At 47.3% G+C, this 16,478-nt stretch overlaps 1 protein-coding gene across 3 annotated transcripts in view; it reads left to right on the top strand.

Moving 5' to 3' along the window:
- The first annotated feature begins 4,365 nt into the window (after positions 1 to 4,365).
- The window catches only part of DNAH2 (dynein axonemal heavy chain 2), a 108,685-nt gene continuing 96,572 nt past the window's right edge, over positions 4,366 to 16,478 (top strand). For all 3 annotated transcript variants that reach the window (XR_015147933.1, XM_086359071.1, XM_086359070.1), the window contains exons 1-4: positions 4,366 to 4,782; positions 6,332 to 6,502; positions 11,158 to 11,219; positions 14,530 to 14,700. Coding sequence is in view for 2 of the 3 variants with exons in the window: in XM_086359071.1 (XP_086215197.1) it covers positions 6,346 to 6,502; positions 11,158 to 11,219; positions 14,530 to 14,700 (390 nt within the window). In the remaining variant the exon portion in view is untranslated. The remainder of the gene's footprint in view (positions 4,783 to 6,331; positions 6,503 to 11,157; positions 11,220 to 14,529; positions 14,701 to 16,478) is intronic.

Genomic DNA, 16,478 nt, shown 5'->3' with positions numbered 1-16,478 from the left:
CTCCGTGACAGACAAACATCTCACCAAAGCAGCCGAGACATCACAACATGCTGAGAGACAGGAAGACACCTGGGGACAGATGCACAGCTGGGGAGAGGAACAGTGCATTCTGCAGTCCCTGCACTACCCTGGGATACACCCCCTCAGAGCACTGGCATCTATGGACTTTCCCTCTCCCCACACTGACAACACAAGACCTACAGCCTTCCACATGTGTGGTGACTTGTGTATCTTTTGAGCTATTGATATTTGAAAGCTCAGGTGACTTCATACAGAACAACACACGCCATCCCATTTGCCTTCTAGGTACAAATACACAAACACACTCCCAGGATATCAGCTATAACAGAAATAAGAGGGGCAGAAAACATTCATTTATCCATTCATTCGCCAGCATCATATTAAATGTCTACTTGGTTCCAGGTACTATTTCAGGCACTAATAGTATGAGGTGAATAAGGCAAAGTCTCTGCTTTCATAAAGTTCACATTTTGGTGGGAAAACGTAATAAAATTTCTGGTAGTGATAAGTGATATAAACAAAACAGCAAGGAGATGCAGAGGGTGGAGGATATCAGGGAGATGCTTCAGGTTAGGAGGGTCTCTCTGAAGAGGGACATTTGCTCAAGACCTTTAATAATGAGGAGTAAGGAAGGCAGGCAGGCTTCCCAGGTGGCGCTAGTGGCAAAGAACCTGCCTGCCAATGCAGGAGATCCAGGAGGTGTGGGTTTGATCCCTGGGTCAGGAAGATCCCCTGGAAGAGGGCATGGCAACCCAGTCCAGTGTTCATGCCTGGAGAATCCCATGGACAGAGGAGCCTGGTGGGCTACAGTCCATAGTGTCGCAAAGAGTCTGACACAACTGAAGCAACTTAGCATGCACCTAAGGAAGGCAGACACTATGGGAAGGGCAGAGCAGAAAGAGGGAACAGAAAGTGCGAAGCACAGAGGGGAAATCTAGGCGGGCTTGGGAACAGCGAGGAATACATCACAGCCACACACATGTTCTAGACGTGTCCTGTCCTTCCCCAGCCTCAGCCTGCAGGGCAGCGAATGACTAAGAAGAATCCACGATTAGGAAGCTGATCTAACTTGGTCTTCTGTGTTGCCCCTTTGTTTCTTGTGCAGGTGTGAGTTGTGTTTTCCTCAACTAAAGTTTATACTCTGGGAGGGCAGGGATGATGCCCTGAGATTTTGGGCTGCTGGGACAGAGTTCAGAGCAGGCAGGCAGAGTGGAAGTAAAGGATCTGAGAGAGCTGGTGACCACAGAAGGTAAAGCCCTCACCCAGCATAGGATGGAGGCTGCCTTTGGGGCTCTGCTGCAGATGGAAGCTCAGACTTTCTATCCTTCCAAACAGAAGCAGGATGTAAATTAAGTTGAGGTGTTTATGTTTGTGTATGTGGTCAGTGTTGAGGGTTTTAAGAAAAGGAGAATAGAGCAAAGGGTTGCAGTGGGAATTTCTGATGGAGGATGATTGACACCACAACTGGAAATTTAGTTAGAATGAAAAAATGGAGCTTTCTAAAGGGAATCATGAACATGGGGCATCCCCTTCCCCAGAGAGTCGTTTCAAGATCTGTAGGCAGGCTGGGAGAGATGTGGCAGGCTGGTTTGGAGGCTGGGGGTTGGCTGAGATGGGTTGAAGGAGTTGGGTGGGGGTAGGGAAAAGGATGCAGACTAAATGGGAGGGAAAACTTAGCACTGGGGAGATGTTTAAAAGGTAGCAGGGAAGGTGGAATACTGAAGGGAGTTTTGAGGGGACCAAGTCCCTGGGTCCCAGTAGGATCAAAGCCCTTTGTGGTCTGGCTCTCCCATTTCCTTCAGTTGCCATCAAAAACTCAGGCATGGGTTCCCTCCAATCCCAGTGGCTGGTGGTGGTGGTGGTGGGGTGGGTAGATCGAGCAGCCTGTGGGGGGGAGCGGCAGCTGGTGAGTGGGGAGGAAGCTGTGTGCTCAGCAAACAGCAGCCTCAGTGCCCAGTGGCTGCCTCCTCCCTCATCAATCAGCTCAGCCAAATGTCCTTGCATTCCCACCACCCCAAGGGGACTGGGGCTGGGCCAGGGTCCCCAGGGGAGTGAGATGGGATGGGTGGGGGGAGATGGGGGTGGTGCTTGGCTCCCCATCTCTTGGCCTCTGTTCTCTCTTCTCCTGGAAACTCTCAGCTACTCCTGTCATGGAACAGACTCCCTCCTGGCTGCGACCACCTACCACCGAGAGGGCATCAGCTACAAATCACCTGTGGGGGTCTGTTGAGGGGTGGGATTGGGGAGGGGAGGAGGGATGAGTCGGGGTTGAAGAGGAATCTTGTTTTGGTTCTCACGGGACCGGCCCAGGGCAGTCAGCAGGGAGGCTGCTGGCACAGAGGCTTTGTGCTCCCAGCTGGCTTCTCCATCCCTGATGATGCCCTGGACAGCAGGCTGAGACCTGGACCCCGGAAATGTCCTCCCACTACCCACCTTGTTCTAGCCCCCAGCCCTTATCCTCTGCTTCCTACCATCATCCAGAGGGCCAGCCCCCAGCTTACCCTAAATCTGCTGCTCCCCTTTGGGGACTGGGGCCTCCAGACCTTAGCCTCTGGCTCCCTCTCCCTCCTCCTCAGCCCTTGCTCCCCTCAGGGACCCAGGCGTCCTGCCCACTCCCTTCACCATAACAACCATTCTTTTGGAGTTGCTTAAGACTTTAATATCATTTCATTAAATCAGCTAGTTCAGAGAAGGTTGGGGGCACAAAGAGCCTGGGGTGGGCAAAAAAGGGCCAAGGTAGGGGGGCTCCAGGGGAAGAGCCCCCTCTCTCCGTGGAGATGGCTCTGAGAAATCAAATATTGACAGTGAGAGAACAGGACTTATTAAAGCTGGGACAGGGGTGTGTGTGTGTGTGGAGTTGTGGGAATTGCCAGATGCCTGGCTTCTGAGGGTAACGAAGGTTCTGGGAGGAGGGAAACCCTGAAGCAGTGTGGTACAACTCTTCTGCCCGTTTCCTCTGCCAGGTATTGAGTCTTGCTACCCTGGCTGTTTCTCAGCTGTCTCCTAGAGCCCCTGGGCACAAGACCCCCATCACAGATGTGATTGCCCCCCCTTCAGCCCTTCCCCTACCTCTACCTCTGTTGATGAGCTTCAGTAGTGTTTAATCGGATTGAGGAGTAATTAGCAAAGCGAGATGTTTGATTACCTGTTTAGCATAATGTAGGGGGCTGGGATCCCTAGGCACAGCCAAGATTGTGGGGGGGGGTGTCAGAAAAGAAATGGGGTCTACACAACATTTCTTTCCCTGAGGGAGCCATGAGCCCTGCTTATAAGTCTCCCCATCTTATGCCTCCCCTCAAATCGTCACTCCTTTGGGACTTCTCTCTGGGGGATCTGACCAATCACGTCACCTCTCTGCCACCCACTGCCGAACTGGTTAGCAGGGTAGCCCTGCTTGCTGTGCAGCTGGTTGTGGGGTGTGGCAGGATCCCCCTCTCCTTCAATCCTTGCCCTCAGCAACATGAGTGTGGGCTGAGCGGGAGCCCAGACACCCACTTTGAAGATAATGGGGGGGGGCATGCCAAGGGGTAGGCAGGATGGTGAGGTCAGAGCTGGGTCCGGGTGTGTATTAATCCACAGGCCCTTCAGGAGTACCAGGGGCTGCCACTCCTCTCCTGCCAGAATACTGGCATAATGAGACCCGTCAGGTGTGAGCATCAACCAGGAAAAAGGGGAACTGAGGTGCCAGCTTCGCTCCTCATCCAGCAAAGAAACTGTCATCAATTTAGCTCCTCATGGAAATGTAATCAGTGGGCTCGCTGCTGGCTTTGTCTTAATTAGGCACTATTGATGGAAGCGGGGAGGGTGCCCTCCCATCCCCCTGACTCGCTTCCTCCCTCCATCTCCCAGCCCTCCCTAAAGCTTCTACCGCCCCAGGTACAGCTCAGTCTTCCAGGCGCCTCTTCTGGCAGAACAGGCCTGCAGCGCCCCCTAGCATCGGCCGCGGTCTGCCCCTCCTCTCACACTCCTCTCCTCCCGATTCCCCAGGACTCAGCCTTTGTTCTTATGGAGAGCCGAGCCCCTCCCCGGCCCGGTCACCTTCCCCAGAGAGTCCCCGCCTCCTGTCTCCCCCAAAACGAGCGACGCTTTCTAAAGTCAATCCTCAGATTCCAAAAATTCCAGTTCCGTTCTTCCTTCCCTCCCCCGCCCCGCGCTGCCCGGCGATCCTAGACCCCAGTCCGAACTAAGAAGGGGGATCGAGCGGGAGGGCAGGGGTGCTCCAGCCCCGGTTTTTCCCCCGGACTCAGCTGCAGCCACGGCTGCCTCGAAATCCTGGAGCTCCTTCTAGAGCGCGTGTGAATCTCGCAGGCGGGACCTCGGGCGCCATCTGCTGGACTCGCCCGGGATGGAGCCCGCAGACCCGGGCGCGGGGTCGGGCGCTTGGGGTTCCCCCAGCCTTTTCAGTTGTTTCCAAGGGTTGTTTCCAGCTCCAGTTCGTCCAGCCCATCCCCAGACCAGCCCCCTTCCCTCCAGCTTGCCAGATTTAGCGGCTTTCCCTTGCCCCCTAGCCTTCTTGCCCCGGGTCCCCGCCTGGGTTACGCGGACGAAGCCGTGCCAGCAGCCGCGGACTGGGGTTTCTCTGCGCCTGCGCAGAGGAGGCTGGTTCCGCAGGCTCGGGCCCCTGCCACTCCCTCCCCGCCCCACGCCCAGGGTTGCCGAGGCGACGCGTGCGGGCGCCTGCCGGAGAAAGTCACGCGGGGCAACTTCTTAGCTAGAGTGACCGGTCGGTCGGTCTAGGGAGGAGAGGGTCGGCATCGTGAGGTGTGTGTTGGGGGCAGCGGGAAGCGGGGAGAGGAAGAGAGCGAAGCTATGGGGAGAAGGGGAAGTGGGGAGGGGGTGCGAGGGAGAGTTGTGGGGGGACGAGGAAGAAGGGGCAGTTGTGGGGGAGGGGAGAGGAAGGGGCAGTTGGCGGAGGAGAAGAAGGGCCAACTGGAGTTGAGATGAGGAAGCGGGGACAGTTGTGACAGTTGTGGGAGGAAGCGCCTTTGAGGGGAGGTTTGCCCACTGGTAGCCACTGGTGGTTGGAGGAGGGGGCCGGACCCTGACTTATTTCCTGAGAAATAGAGCGAGTCTAGTAGATAGCGCCTCCTTAGGCCACGGTGTGGATCCGGGGGTGAGCCCCTAGGGGAGGGGGCTCCCGGCCTGGCCGGCGGAATGTTCCTGAAGCTCCCGCCGCTGGCAGGGAAGCACAGCCTGACGCTTCTCTGGAGACCGGTGGCAGAAGCCGCACCGCAGTAGTTGGTTCAGTTGATGTGTTGGCCTAATAGAAAGATTTTCCTTGGAGCAAAGTACAAATCCTTCAAGTCTGAGACTCATAACGATCAATGCCTGTGGCATCCTGTGGGGAGGAGGAAGAAAAGCCACAGGTGGCTGGCTGTCAGACTGGAGCTGAGTGAAGAGGGACTGCCCAGCCGTCAGACATTGCCCTGGGTGCCGGCCAGAGATGCCCTGCTTCCCACCATCCCACTTTTCTGAGAGAGACGTTCCTGGGGCCTTCCTCATCACCCCGTTTCTTCCTCCCCCAGACACAATTCCAAGTTCAGTGTTGAATGACTTTTGTCCTTCATTTTTCCCGTCTGTTTTCAGGGCCTCTGAAATTGAGTGATATTAGTCTTCATTAATTGGTCAGCACAGAGTAACTCAGCCAGCTAGGCTAAGAGACCTTTTAGAACACTCAGAACAGGGTTCCTATCACTCAGGAATGGAAAGCTAAAGAGACACATTTCAATTACTGATTTTTCCTTGTTTAAGGAGGTCACAGTGGTAGGAGGGACATTTTCCCCCCTCCTTCCAGCGGGGAACTTGGGAGGAAAGGAGATACATAGGAAAATCATCTTGGTTGCTTAGTGACTTGACACAGTGACAGAGAGTGTGGAAAAAAGGAACCTGAGGACAGTCTTCCCTTCCCTGGGCCCTCGCTCACTCACCATGGCCCTGAGTGATTGAGGGTGTGTGCAGCCACACCTCAGCTGGTAGATCTTTTCTTAATTATCTATGTTCTCACACCTCTGGGCAGAGATAGGGGTTCCTACATCCTCATTAGTGGGTGTCTGCCATACCACCATTTTTATCATTTTTATTTCTTGGGCATGCCTCGGAGCAGCCGGGATCTTAGTTCCCCAACTAGGGATGGAACCGATGCCCCCTGCAGTGGACATACAGAGTCCACTTCCATTTATTCCTAATGTCTTGAGGGACTGATTTTGATTTTTAACCCAAGGCCCTGAAGAAAGTGGGGGTATCCTAGGGAAAGGACTGAGGTTTGGGGATAGAGCTGGTTGTGGACCCCCCAGCGTCCGTGTATCTGCAGGTTTTGCCTACGCGATGTCCAGCAAAGCTGACAAAAAGCGGAAAGTGACTAGCCGGGGAAGTGCCCGCCGGCGAGCTGCCCAGTCTACTCTGGATGCACAGGTCGAGGAGATCACCTTGCCGGCCAGCAGCGAGGTCCAGGCGGAGCCCGAGACCGTCAAGGAGGAGCCTGGTGGGTACTTGCTGGAGAGAGACGTGGAGGCAGAATGTTTGTATTTGAAGAGAGTTTTAGGGCCGGGGAGCAGGTTCTGTTTCTTCTGGGTAAGAAGAAAGGAGTTTAGCTGAATTTCAGGCCACTGCTAGGTCCCTTGTTTGGGGTTTTCCCTCCTGGCCAGCCTTATACTTGTTCTTTCAGTCTTAAAATTTCTCCCCAGTGCACCCAGAGCTCACCAACAAATCTTCTAGCCTCTTCCTTCTTATTTCAAGTGTTCCTGGTTGCTTCTACGCCAGTGAAGAGGGTTTGATCTCTTCCTTTTTCACCCTGGGTGGCAAAACAAATAGTGGTTTCCTCTCATTAAGCCCATCACCATGGAGACTCAGCCTGCCTTGCCATCCTTTGAATCCTAAGCCCGACTGAATCTTTCTCCCATCTGTTTAAGGTTGTTGTGTCTCCGCCCTCAGTTTGGCAGGGTCTTGGTAGACTAAGGGTGTTCCGGTTCAAGTCCACAGGAAAAGAAGCCTGACGTCTAGATTGAGGAAGAAAAGAGTTTAAAGAGTCTGCCTCTTGTGGCTTTGATTTGGGGGGATTCCTCTATGGTGGGTGAGCTGAGGCCATTAGGGTTGAAAGGTGCTGTCATTGGGCTGAGCCTTAGAGCGCTGGCCAGTGTAGCTATGACTGAGCTACAGATAGCCCTGCCCTTCTACCTGGGGTTTCCTATACTCCTAGCAGCCTGTCAAGATGGAGAGAAATAGAATCTACTTTTAATAGTAAAAGGTGAGAGATTAGCTGTGGGTGTGGGAGAAAGGTCCAGGGTACAAAGAGCCTTGCCCTGGGATCTAGACATTAGAAGTGTACAGTTTTTTTTTCTTTTGAGTTCTTAAAAGCTGTTTAAAGTGGGACTGGCTTCTAGAAGCTGGGTACCAGAAGCAGCAGGAGGAAAGAAGGAAGGCAGTGAGGTTCAATTTGGAGAATCCCCTGGGATGGGAATGGAAGGAACTTCTAAATGAAAGCATTAACCCCAAACACCAAGGATCTCTTTAGCTCCAAGCCTTTTAATTGTTTGATTGCTTTCTAGCTGACACTTGATAGAGGTTCAGAGAAGACTTGGGTCTCCAAGGCAACCCTGAAATGAATATTAATTCTTGCAGTCTTTGGAGTTGGGAGGAATTGAAGCTTGTCCTACTGGAGGCAGAGGGGGCCTACTATGGTCTGAATGTTTGTGTGTCTCCTGCCCAAATTCATATATTATAATTTTAATGCCCAATATGATGGTGTTACTAGGTGGGGCCTTTGGGTGGTGCTTAAATCATGAGGGAACTGTCATAAGTGGGATTCATGCCTTATAAGAAACAACCCGGAGAGAGTCCGTTTTCACTTCCACCATGTGAGGATACATAGAGAGGTCTGCGACCCAGAAGAGGGCCCTCACACAGCCTTTCTGGCACCCTGAACTCAGACCTCAGCCTCCAGAACTTTGAGAAATAAATGTCTGCTGCTTAGAAGTAAGGGGGGAAAGGGGAAGCAGTGACAAACTTTGTTTTCTTGCCCTCCAAAATCACTGCAGACAGTGACTGCCGCCATGAAATTAAAAGATGCTCCTTGGAAGAAAAGCTATGACAAACCTAGACAGTGTATTAAAAAGCAAAGGCATCACTTTGACAAAGGTTCATATAGTCAAAGCTATGGTTTTTCCAGTAGTTATGTACGGGTGTGAGAGTTGGGCCATAAAGAAGGCTGAATGCGGAAGAATTGATGATTTTGAATTTGGTGCTGGAAAAGGCTCTTGAGAAGTCCCTTGGATTGTAAGGAGGTTGTAAACCAGACAATCCTAAAAGGAAATCAACCCTGAATATTCATTGGAAGGACTGATGCTGAAGCTGAAGCTTCAGTACTTTGGCTACCTGATGCGAAGAGCTGACTCACTGGAAGAGACCCTGATGCTGGGAAAGATTGAAGGCAAAAGGAGAAGGGGGTGACAGAGGATGAGATGGTTAGATAGCATCACCAACTCAGTGGACATGAATTTGAGCAAATTCCCAGAGATAGAGGAGGACAGAGGTACCTCTTGGGCTACAGTTCCTGGGGTCCCAAAGAGTTGGATATGACTTAGTGACTGAACAGCGACAACAACAAACTGATATTTTGTTATAGTAGCCTGGAACAGACTAAGACCAGGCCTAAACACTTCCGGTTGAAGAATGGTGGCTTAAAGGGCACACACCCTTTTGAAGTTCTAATTGATAGCCATTTCCACTAAGAAAAGAAGGAGAAGTACAGATTCATGATCTCATATCTGTAATTTTAAAAAGCCCTGAGAAATAAAAGTCCACCCCCCCGCCCCGAGTTTGGCATCCAAACTTATTTGGTGGTAAAATATAACCTAAACTGACTTGAGGTATTTATAGTCTATTTAAGCCACTTAGTATACATTTTCCATGTTTTACTGCAGGAATACTAACATGGAAAGTGGAGTGCTGCTCTAGAGCCCCCAGGAGGTGGGTGGGGGTCTCACATACCATACTATATTACAAGTCTAAATGCTGAGATATATGTGACACTAAGAGTTTTGGATGAGATGGCTGGATGGCATCACCGACTCGATGGACGTGAGTTTGAGTGAACTCCGGGAGTTGGTGATGGACAGGGAGGTCTGGCATGCTGTGATTCATGGGGTCGCAGAGTCAGACACGACTGAGCGACTGAACTGAACTGAACTGAAGAGTTTTGGACAAGGGATTGTAGACCTGTATTTCAGGCCAATAAGAAAAAGCGTAGAGAACATTATGAACACCCATGTACCCATTACCCAATGTGTAAATTAATCACGATAGCAACAAATGAATCCCTCTGTCCCCCTGCCCTGCAAGCCCTTCTCTCCTTCTCCAAAGGTCACCGCTATCCTGAGTTGATGTTTGTCATTCTCAAGCTTGTTTTTAAAATTTTTACTGCATGTATCCATGACCATCACATATTAGTATCATATTGCGTGGTTTAGACTTTATATAAATTGTACTATAGAAGAGGAAACCTGTTTACTCTTGAGATGGTCTAAGTCTCGTTCTCTCTGCCTTGTTCCTGTCTGGAACCTTGGACGCCCTTGGCTCTCTCGAAGGGCCTTGGCTGTCTCAGTCACTCATCCCTCTCACTCCTGAGCTCCTAGAGTCAGCTGTTCCATCTTTCTCATGATTTCCTTCCTCAACCTCTGTGCCTTACTCCCCTCTTAGGTTTTCTTTCTGGAAGTCTGAGTGTCCTGTTCTCTGAGTGTCCTGTTCCCCAAAGTCTTGTGGTTCCATCCCATCCGTTCCTTCCTCCGTTCAGCCCACAGGAGATGGGAAACCCACCTGTTTTGCCCCAGGCTTCTGTGTGAAAAACAGATCATGAGGGAGAGAAACACCCCCTTGACTGTTATGGCATCCAGAGTGGGGGTGGGGGTGCTTGGAAAGGGGCCAATTTCTGAGGGTCTCAACTTCTCCATGTGGGAAGAGGCTAGGGGAAGAATGGCAGGCCGGAAACTGAGTGGCTAGAATAACCTTAAGACTGACTGCCTTCATTCCCCTGCCTCCCTCTGCACCCCTGCCAGCTTTTTAAAAGAAAATTAAGATATAATCCACTTACTATAAAGTTCATGTGTTTGGGACTTCCCTGGTGGTCCAGTAGTTAAGAGACCACCTTCCAATGCAGGGGACATGGGTTTGACCCCTGGTTGGAGAGCTAAGGTCCCATATGCTGCCAGGCAAGCGCCACAACTAAGACCTAATGCAGACTAAATACATGTATCAATCAATCAATCAATCTTTTTTTAAATTCATACTTTTAAAGTATATAATTCAGTGATTGTTGCTGTATTCACCAGCCTATGCAACCATCTCCACTATCTAATTTTAGAACATTAAAAATATATATTTATTTATTTGTCTGCATCAAGTCTTAGTTTCAGCATTCGAGATCTTTAGTTACTGCGTGGGAACTCTAGTTATAGCACGTGGGATCTATTTCCCCAACTAGGGATCCAATGGGGGCCCCCTGCATTGGGAGTCTTAACCTCTGGACCACCAGGGAAGTCCCTAATTTTAGAGCATTTTAACCCCTTCACCAAAAGCCACTTCAGGTAACTTGAGAAACTGGCACCCGGTGGCCACTGTATCTTTACTTCTCCGTTGCGTGAGACCTTAGCCTCTTAGCAGTCACTCCCCATTCCCCTTTCCTCCCAGATCCTGGTAACCATTAATCTGTTACTTTCTGTGTCTTTGAATTTGCCTGTTGTGGACGTTTTATATAAGTGGAATCATACAATATACTGTCTTTTGTGACTGGCTTCTTTCACTTAATGTTACATTTTCATCCACATTGTCATATTGTAGCAGACCCTCATTCTTTTTCTTGGTTGATTAATATTCCACTGCAATTTGTTTATCCATTCATCTTTGGTGGACGCTTGGGTTGTTTCTGCTTTTTGGCTGTTGTGAATAGCAGTGCTGTGAACATGGGCATACAAATATCTGTTTGAGTGCCTGCTTCCAGTTCTGTTGGGTATACCTAGAATTACTGGATCATATGGTCGAAAAGAGTCGGACACGACTGAGCGACTAAACTGAACTGAACTGACTGATGGTGACTCTATATTTAATTTTTAAAGGAATGCTTTCATTTTTGAATTTTTTCCCCAGAGCCAGTATTGGAGCAACCTGAAATACAGAAAGAAGAATTAGAGGAGCGTGAGGTAGATGTGGTAAGTTTGGGTTGTTGTTGAAACAAGTATTCCTCACCAGCAATTGGTGATTCAAAGGATCAGTTGCAGAATGGTGTTTGAGGAATTCTCTTCTTCAGTCTCTCACTTGATACCTTTTCTTTCTACCAGCAGAAGCTGGTAGCCTGCTCACTGCAAATCCAGTACACTGAGTAAAGGGCAGAGTTATCCATGCCCCCTACTCCTCCAGAAGAAGAGAGCTTTCAGGAGGGAACAGGACTTTTAGCAGGCCCTTCCTCGTCTCTCCATCTTGGGTCAAAATGTGACAAGCTTTATCTGTCAAATGGGTGAAATCTGGACATGTTGAACAAGCTGGCAGACACTGTCCTAATTTCTAAGACATCCTCTTTCTTCCTGTCCTTCGGTCCTCTCCTTTGGCTGAAAAGTTTACAGAAGCCACTTGAAATACTTTCAGAAATTGACACTCCATGACCTGTATACCTTTATTTTCAAGCTGCATCAGAGCCTGGGGACAACTTCTAACCTGGATTAGAAGAATAGTGACCTTGAACTTTCTAGAAAGGGAAAGCAAAATAACAACTACTCATTAAAGAAAAAAACTGGAAGGGATAGAAAGGTAAAACAAAGAAAGGGAAAATGAAGTTATGACTAAACACATTCAATATTAATAATTGGGTATATGTCCTTTCTTTCTGTAGATTTGAGAGTTATTTTGTTTTCTAACAATCTTAACTATACTACACATTATACTTTTTAAATTAGGCTTTTTCACAAAACATTTTATCATTCTTCATGTTGTTACATTCTTAAAAAAGAATACAGAGGATTTCCCTGGAATTACAGTGGTTAAGACTCTGTGCTCCCAATGTAAGGGGAACTAAGCTCCTTAAAAAAGGACCTTAAAAAAAACTGGGGATGCTGTTATTTTTTATCAGAAATACATAAATCACAAGACGCCTCTTTTTTTGGGCTGTGCCTCGAGGTTTGTGGGATCTTAGTTCTCGACCAGAGATTGAACCTGGTCCTGGGGAAGTGAAAACGTGGAGTCCTAACCACTGGCGTGTCTGCTACGTCACTTCAGTCCTGTCCGACTCTGTGACCCTATGGACTGTAGCCTGCCAAGCTCCTTTGTCCATGGGATTCTCCAGGCAAGAATACTGGAGTGGGTTGCCATGTCCTCCTCCAGAGGATCTTCCCCACCCAAGGATCAAGCCCACATTGGCAGGTGGGTTCTTTACCACTAATGCCACCTGGGAAGCCCCCTAACCATTGGATTGCCAGGGAATTCCCTGTAAGCACCATTTTAAATGTTCACTCAGTGCTTGATAAGGTATATGTACCATAGTTAAATCCTTACTCTTGGACATTTTTCCATTTTGATTTTTTTTTTGCTTTAATAGTACTGTGATGAATTTTATAAATAAAACTAACATATTTTGAAATACTTAATATTTGCTAAAATTAGATTCCTGGATATGGAGTTCCTGAATCAAAGAGTAAAGGACATTTGTAACACCTTTAATACATAATGCCAAACTATTGTTCAGAAAGACTGCATTTTTTGCCCTCATACTAGCAACAAACCCTTTCCAAGCCTGGGTGTTAGCAGTTTAGCAGGTTGTTTTTTTTTTTAAATAATTATAGGCAATACATGATATACTTTTGCTGTGTTTATTTTTATTTCTTTAATTTCAAGTGAAATTGTATTATTTTTCCACATTTTCATTTTTTTTCTCTCTCTTTTTTCAATAGTATGAAATGTTTGTTCATATCCTTAGTGTTCTTTTCACTGGGTCTTCATACATGTCTTTTTAAAAAAATAATTAATTAATTTTAGTTGGAGGGTAATTACTTTACAATATTGTAGTGGTTTTTTCCCATACATTGACATGAATCAGCCATGGGTGTACATGTGTCCCGCATCCTGAACCCCCCTCCCATCTCCCTCCCCATCCCATCCCTCAGGGTTGTCCCAGTGCACCAGCTTTGAGTGCCCTGTTTCATGCATCAAACTTGGACTGGTGATCTGTTTCACATATGGTAATATACATGTTCCAATGCTATTCTCTCAAATCATCCCACCCTCGCCTTCTCCCCCAGAATCCAAAAGTCTGTTCTTTATATCTGTGTCTCTTTTTCTGTCTTGCATAAGGGTCATCGTTACCATCTTTCTAAATTCCATATATATGTGTTAGTATACTGTATTGGTGTTTTTCTTTCTGGCTTACTTCACTCTGTATAATAGGTTCCAGTTTCATCCACCTCATTAGAACTGATTCAAATACATTCTTTTAAATGGCTGAGTAATATTCCATTGTGTATATGTACCACAGCTTTCTTATCCATTCGTCTGCCAGTGGACATCTAGGTTGCTTCCATGTCCTAGCTATTGTAAATTTTTTAAAAAATTTATTTATTTACTTATTTTGCTGTGCCAGGTCTCAGTTGTGGCACTTGGGATCTTTCGTTGCGCCATGTGGGATCTAGTTCCCTGACTAGGGATTGAACTCTGGCCCCCTGCACTGAGATCACAGAGTCTTAGTCACTGGACCACCAGGAAAGTTCTTTTATGCATGTCTTTATATATGAAAGATTTTGGATCAGTGGTTAAATTTTCTTGACCTGGAAACTGTAAGCAAAAGGGATTGCTTTTCATCTTCTCGGAGTACTGGGAGGACAGAGTGACTTCTCCAGTTCACTGAGCTAGGTCTTCATATCCTGTAGTTTTCTTAATTTATTTAATACTGTTCTAAAAATGCTATGTTTTTTTCTAGCCACCAGTTATGACTTATTTTCCATCCAATTGATTTGTCCTTTGTTGTTTTCCAGTTTTGTCTTTTCCCTTCCCTTTTTCTTTTTTTCTAGCTGCTGGGCCAGTTGACTTTTGCCCAGTGTAGCAAACTTATTCCAGTATTCTGTGGAGGCCACATCATGGAAAAATTGCTCTTCTACCTTTATTCTTTTTCCAGCTTGTCATCCTCTTGCCCCTAATTTCTTGACTGAGGCTAATATCCTACATGTTCCCTTAATTTAGTTTTACTGTGAGGTTGAAAGTTGTTTGATAAGACATTTTTACAACCACAGGCATAAATGAAATATTTCAGAAAGATGCTATCCCTTGGTCTTCCTCTATGATCCATTCTATTTTTACTCATAGAGGGAAGAGGATCTTATTGTCTTGTTTCTTCTGAAACCTATCAGTCAGTTGGTCCTCAGCTTTTTCTTCCGAACCTGCTCTCACTCCCCATGACTCCCACACATGGCAGTGGAAGGGAGAAGTGACCTACACTGACAGCTGCGCCTGCTCTGGCCCTCTGCTCTCATTCTGCAGAAGCCCCTCTTCCTGTCCCGGGCTGTACTGACAGGACTGGCGGATGCCACATGGACAGAGGAGCACAGCACTGTTCTGGAACACTTTGCCCAGGACCCTTCGGAACCCATCCTCACCATCTTCATCGACCCTTGTATGGGGCTGAAGCTAGACCTGGGAATGCCTGTGCAGGTGCGTACTCCACCATCCAGACCCCAAGGTGTTCTCCCCAGGGGGCTGCGGGTTCCGCAGACCCCAGTCATCTGTATCTAATCTCTCCTGCCCAAGGTCTGTTGAGCCTCACAGTGTGTGGGACATCCTGCTAGGCAGCAGAATACAGAGAGAAGTGAGGCAGGGTTTTGCTTTTGATGATCTCATGGTCTAGTGGGGAAGACAGGCATATAAAAAATATTTACAATATATTATGATGCCTGGACGAAGCTTTATAAGAGTCTTATGGGAGCAACTAATGTAGCCCCTGGAATGCTGCCAAGGCCTGGTGATGGAGGAGATATTTGAGTTCGGGATGAAGGGTAAGTAGGATTTCATCGAGGATGAGTAAGAGCGTCCAGGTAAAGAACACTTTATGTGCAAAGAAACAAGGAGTTGGGGGAAATGATACTAAAAAGGTGGGTTGGTGTCTGCCTCTGAAGGTCCTTGAATGTTATGCTAAAGAATTTGGCTTTATTCCAGAGGGAACTATTAAAGGCTTTCATGAGTTAGATAGGTAACTATTTCAACAGTGGGGAGGATACGTTAGTGAAAGGTAAACCACAGGTAGGAAAACAGTTAAAAGACAAATGTATAGTAAAGTTAGTGGTAGAATATGGGCGGCGGGTGTACAGGTTATTATTGTAAAATTCTTTTAGTGTTCCCGTATGTTTGAAATTTGGGGAAATAAAATTTTGGAAAAGAAAAAGGCTATTGCTTGGCTTTTATTGGTCCACATACAAAAATTGAAGTGATAATGAAGAGTAGCATGGTCCTGCACAATGACACAATTTATAAAGCTTCCTTATTAAGCAAAGCCCAAAATAGGCTATCTCTTTTTCCTGTATATTGGCAATAATTGGCTATAAAGCATCACACAAAAAAATTTCGTTCAGAAAAGTAACAAAAATATGCCAAAAACTTAGGATGTATATGAAGGAAAACAACTTTGTTGCAGGCTACAAAAAAAAAGATTTAAATAAATGATGAGCCCTATCCTGTTCTGAGTGGGAATCTTAATATTATGAAGATCATTCCATCCAATTAAATGTACCATTTTATTACAACTCCAATCGAAGTACCACAGTCCCTAGATTGGTATTGTAAAGGATTTTTAAAAGTATATCTTGAAAAATAGCAAAAAAAAAAAAAAAAAAAGATTAAGAAGGAAAGTGATGAAGGAGACCTGTGAATGAAAATCTTTTATTAAATTACAGTAATTAGGACTGGCCTGGTGGTCCAGTGGTTAAGAATCTGCCTGCCGATGCAGGGGACATGGATTCCATCCTTGGTCTGGGAAGATTCTACATACCTGGGGCAACTAAGCCCGTGTGCCACAACTACAGAGCCTGTGTTCTAGAGCCCGGGAACCGCAGATTCTGAGCCCGTGAGCTGTAACTGCTGAGCCCATGTGCTACAACTACTGAAGTGTGAGCATCCTAGAGCCCATGATCTGCAATGAGAGAAGCCACTGAAATAAGAAGCCCGAACACTGAGCAACTGGAGAGTAGCCTCCACTCACCGCAACTAGAGAAAGCCTGGATGTAGCAATGAAGACCTAGTGCAGCCAAAAATAAATAAATAAGAGCAATTAAAACAAAGGTCCATCTAGTCAAGGCTATGGTTTTTCCAGTAATCATGTATGGATGTGAGAGTTGGACTATAACGAAAGCTGAGCACTGAAGAATTGCTTTTGAACTGTGGTGTTGGAGAAGACTCTTGAGAGTCCCTTGGACTGCAAGGAGATCCAACCAGTCCAT

Source organism: Bos grunniens, chromosome 19 (genome assembly GCF_055505025.1).
Source record: "Bos grunniens cultivar Pamir isolate PY7600 chromosome 19, Bosgru_T2T1.0, whole genome shotgun sequence".
In the NCBI taxonomy this organism is placed as follows: Eukaryota; Metazoa; Chordata; class Mammalia; order Artiodactyla; family Bovidae; genus Bos; species Bos grunniens.
This window is presented reverse-complemented; position numbering and strand designations above follow the sequence as displayed.